This window comes from Lipotes vexillifer, unplaced genomic scaffold (assembly GCF_000442215.2).
Source record: "Lipotes vexillifer unplaced genomic scaffold, Lipotes_vexillifer_v1.1 scaffold98, whole genome shotgun sequence".
In the NCBI taxonomy this organism is placed as follows: domain Eukaryota; kingdom Metazoa; phylum Chordata; class Mammalia; order Artiodactyla; family Lipotidae; genus Lipotes; species Lipotes vexillifer.
The window spans coordinates 1,732,236-1,736,780 of record NW_006799611.1 but is presented as its reverse complement, the minus strand read 5'-3'; the positions used below and the strand labels follow the sequence as shown (position 1 = coordinate 1,736,780).

Here is a 4,545-nt window from a genome sequence, read left to right as displayed (position 1 = left end):
CCTGCTGAGGTGCCCTGTATTTGAGCCACGGGAGGCTTCTCATACCTCCTCACTCCTCTCCAGGCACCTGCCCCCGCCCCTCACTGACACCAATGCCTCCCTCTGGCTGTAAATACACCTGTCTGTTCTGTAAATAGATGTACAGAAGCCATGTTCGTTCTTTCATATAATAAACTTTTATGACTCTTTCTTCTGTCTCTCAGGGGGCTTTGGGGTAGAAGGAAGCGTCTTTTCTCAGGTGAAAGGTGGAAAAATTCATTCAACAAATACTTATTCAGCACTTGAAACATTCCAGATTGTACCAGGAGCCAGAGTTACAGCCAATTCTTAAAACCCAGTCCCTGTCCTGGGGGAGCTCACAGACCAGAGGGGAGATAAACAGCTAATTCCAACGAGTAGGAGAAATACTGACCTGCCCTGCTCCTTCCCCGTTCCCTGCTTCAGGAGCCACAGCAAAGCATCCCGCAAATGTACAACCCAGGATCCTAGATGTTTGGGTGGAAGGGCTTTATGAAATCTAAGATTCCAGCTCCCCTCAGGAAAACAGAACTGGAGGGAGAAGGGACTTGCCCTGGGTCACAGCAGCAGAATGAGGAAGGCTGGAACCTGGGTGTCCTCACCTGGAGTTCTTTCCTTTTCTCAACAGTGGGAACTACTAATTTCTTTTCAAGTTTTGAAATGTGGCCCCAGAAGTCTTCGTGTGTGTGTGTGTGTGTGTGTGTGTGTGTGTGTGTGTGTGTCAGGTGGGTGACGCAGGAAATCTTTGAGGAGGGCCATGAAGGCAGTTGTCTTGTTTTCATGGGTAGGGGAGGTAGGCAATGTGGATCAGCATGATTCCAGGCCAGGCTGGAGGCCTGGGGACCCTGTTCACTGAATTTGAAACATCTGGGGTCCTTTACCTTATGAATCCTTTGACCAACAGAGGATGGATGACACAGTGCATTAGATCTTTGGCAGCAGCCAGACTTGGGCCCAGTTCACTAGCTGGATGGTGTTGGATAAGGGGGCCCTGTTGGGCCCTAAGTTCCTCCTCAATAAAATGGGGACAGTAACAGAACTGATCCCTTTGGGTTGCTGTTAAAGCACTTAATGCATAGTAGCTGCTAGGTAAGGGACTTCCATGTTTCATACATAATGGATTTTTTTTTTTTGTCCGTGCCACGCAGCATGCGGGATCCTAGTTCTCTGACCAGGGATCTAACCCGCGCCCCCTGCAGTGGAAGCACGGAGTCTTAACCACTGGACCACCAGGGAAGTCCCATAATGTATTTTCAGTGATCATTTATTGATTACTTTGTGAGCCAGAACACTTCACGTGCCTGTACCTCACTGAAATATCACCATTCCTCTGTATGATAGGTACTGTTATCATAAGATATATAAGGCACCTAACGTTAACGGTACGTAGTAGGTGCTCACCAAAAGCTATTAGCGCTCTTTAATCATATAAAAGAAAAAAAAAAGAGCACAGAAAAGGTGTTTTGCAAGGTGTAAGGTGCCGCACAAGTTTTTGCTACAATTATTATGTCACCCTTTGTGGTCATAATCCTTCATTTATTATTCTTTCGGAGCTACTGTGATGGTCCCCTAGTTACCGTGGCCATGGAAACTCAGCCCGCAGTCCTGGATTGCACGGTTCGCGGGCTCCCCCTGGAGGCCACCTTCCGGGCCTGCAGAGGGACGACCGGGCGGGCCTTTGAGAGGGGAGAGAAGGGAGCCGGGAGTTGTAGGCCACAGGCTGTGGCTGCCGCGGAGCGATGCATTTCGGGAGTTGTAGTTCTCGGGAGAGGAGGTTGGCGGCCACAGACCCAGCTCCGGTCTCACCCGGATGGCGGCTGTGAGGCGTGGCTGCCGGCCCTGGGGCTCGCTCCTCGGGCTGCTTGGGCTGGTCTCGGCCGCGGCCGCCGCCTGGGACCTGACTTCGCTGCGCTGCAACTTCGGCGCCTTCTGCGAATGTGACTTCCGGCCCGACTTCCAGGGTGAGCAGCCGCGGGCGCCCGGACCGGAGCGGCCGGCGGACCGGGGAGCCCTCGGACCCCGGGGGTGCGCCGGCGCCGGACCTGGAGAGTAGAACCGAGGGTGGGACCCCCAGACTTCCGGACGGCCAGGGCCGGAAGTGGGCCTGGCGTTGAGGGACCCCGAGAACCTGGGGCACGGGACTTGGGGCGAGGGTTTGGGGATGCCTGTTTGGCGTCCAGGCAGAGCCCTGCCGGGATGGAGAGAGGCCTTTGACAGCAGGGCCTTGGGGGGATGTTTAGACTTCCGCACTGGACTGGCCGTCAAGGAAGAAGACTGCCTTGGAGATGGTCGGGAGTCTTGGGCAGGCCCTCTTGACAGCTCGCGCCCACTTAGGGCTGAGCGCAATCCAGAGGGCCATCTGGTGGGGGCGCTGCTGAGCTGAGTCAGGCCTGAGGGTGACTCCTGCGACCGAGACCTCAAGGGCCGCACTCCTTTCCGCAGACAGCCTGTAAAAACGTCCCAGAACGCGGATCTCCAGACCAGGTTCCAGACATGACTTCCCTCCTGGAGCTCTTCCGTGGCGGATGTGTGTCCTCAGCTCTGACACTGTCCTTCTTGTGGCCCTAGGTCTGGAGTGTGACCTGGCACAGCACCTCGCGGGCCAGCATTTGGCCAGGGCGCTGGTGGTGAAGGCACTGAAGGCCTTCGTGCAGGATCCAGCCCCCACCAAGCCACTGGTCCTCTCTCTGCATGGCTGGACTGGCACCGGCAAGTCCTATGTCACCTCCCTGCTGGCACACTACCTCTTCCGGGGTGGCCTCCGCAGCCCCCATGTGCACCACTTTTCCCCGGTCATCCACTTCCCCCACCCCGGCCACCTGGAGCGCTACAAGGTAGGCTGGGTTTGTCCTGGACCACCATCCGCCTGCACTGTCGAGTGTCGGACCCTAGGGAAGGAGTGAGTCCTGAGCCCAGAGAGGGGAATCACTTGCTCCAGGCCACACAGCCAGTTGAAGCCTCACCCCTCAGGACCCACCCTGAACAAAACTTGGGGTGGTACCACCAGGCAGGGAGTTCTTGATTTAATCCCTGGGGGCCAGTAGTGGCACCTACCTGCCAGGGTTGTTGTGAGGGACGTGGGATTATAGAATTGCAGGTGTTATTTATTGAGCTCTTACCTTTGCCAGACAGTCTGCATTATCTTCTCTCTGTAAAGCCCTTAGCCCCAATTTGAGGCTCAGAGTAAGCACTCAGGAAATCCAATTAGCTCTTACTACTGTTGTTGTTGATTGCAAGGTACTTTCCAGGCTAATCTGTTTCAGTTGTCAACTCCGTTGGGAATGTTCAGGGAGCAGGAAGGAGCCTTCCCCTTTTTTTAGAAAGCAGTAGGTGTCGGGGAAGGAGCCCTGAAAAGGCAGGTGAGAGGCCTGGGTCTGAGTCCCTGTTCTCTTGCTGACTTGCTGTGTGAGCCTGGACAAGTCTCTGCCCCTCTCTGAGCCACAGTTTCACCATCAGTCCCATTCAGGGATTGGTACTCTCTGGGAGACCATATCTTCCTGGGAAGGAGATTAATTCTTGCTTTGGGAAGAAATCTGGGATTGGGGGAGCATCTCCAGGCCCCCTCATACTCTTGCCTTTCTCTCACAGAAGGATCTGAAGAGCTGGGTCCAGGGAAACCTCACTGCCTGCAGCCGCTCTCTCTTCCTCTTCGATGAGATGGACAAGCTGGCCCCAGGCCTGATAGAGGTCCTGAGACCTTTCCTGGGCTCCTCCTGGGTTGTCTATGGGACCAACTATCGCAAAGCCATCTTCATCTTCATCAGGTGGGGCCAGCTTTGCAGCGGGCAGGGTGCAGGGACACTCGTCAGAGGTCTCAGCTCTCCAGTCTTGGCCTGTGGTCCCATAACAGAATACTGTTCCCCCAGGCCCACTGGGCTTTCCCAAAGTCCCCCACACTCTCACTGGTGACACTGTCATTCAAGGTGGTTGACTTCCCTTTGACATTCTCAAAGCCCATTCTGGGCTCAGTCTCTCTCTCTCTCTTTTTTAAATAAATGAATTTATTTATTTATTTATGGCTGCGTTGGGTCTTCGTTGCTGTGCGCGGGCTTTCTCTATTTGTGGCAAGCGGGGGCTACTCTTTGTTGCGGTGCGCAGGCTTCTCACTGTGGTGGCTTCTCTTATTGTGGAGCACAGGCTCTAGGCGCGGGCTCAGTAGTTGCAGCTCGCGGGCTCTAGAGTGCAGGCTCAGTAGTTGTGGCGCACGGGCTTAGCTGCTCCGTGGCATGTGGCATCTTCCTGTACCAGGGCTTGAACCCGTGTCCCCTGCATTGGCAGGCAGGTTCTTAACCACTGCCCACTGTTCCCTGGGCTCAGTCTCTTAATCCTCATTTCTTTGTGGAACCCTGCTGGGTTAAGAGTTTTCCCCCTTTTGTGGCCAAGAGTACACAGGCCTGGGAAAAACGACTAGTTTCAGTTCCACCTCTAAGAGTCCTAGCTTTGTTTCCTCAGGCAAAACACTTCACCTCTCTGAGCTCCCACCTCCTCTTCTGAACAACCGGGCCAATCTTTTTTTTTTTTTTTTTT

At 54.5% G+C, this 4,545-nt stretch overlaps 1 protein-coding gene across 3 annotated transcripts in view; it reads left to right on the top strand.

The window, feature by feature from the left end:
- Positions 1-1,810: 1,810 nt before the first annotated feature.
- The window catches only part of TOR2A (torsin family 2 member A), a 4,552-nt gene continuing 1,817 nt past the window's right edge, over positions 1,811-4,545 (top strand). Inside the window, exons 1-3 of one of the 3 annotated variants that reach the window (XM_007471732.1) lie at positions 1,811-1,979; positions 2,587-2,852; positions 3,607-3,782. In XM_007471732.1, the coding sequence (XP_007471794.1) occupies positions 1,829-1,979; positions 2,587-2,852; positions 3,607-3,782 (593 nt within the window). In that variant the 5' untranslated portion in view covers positions 1,811-1,828. Of the gene's footprint in view, positions 1,980-2,586; positions 2,853-3,606; positions 3,783-4,545 lie in introns of those variants that run through there. The other 2 variants (XM_007471733.1, XM_007471734.1) reach the window with 2 other exon arrangements.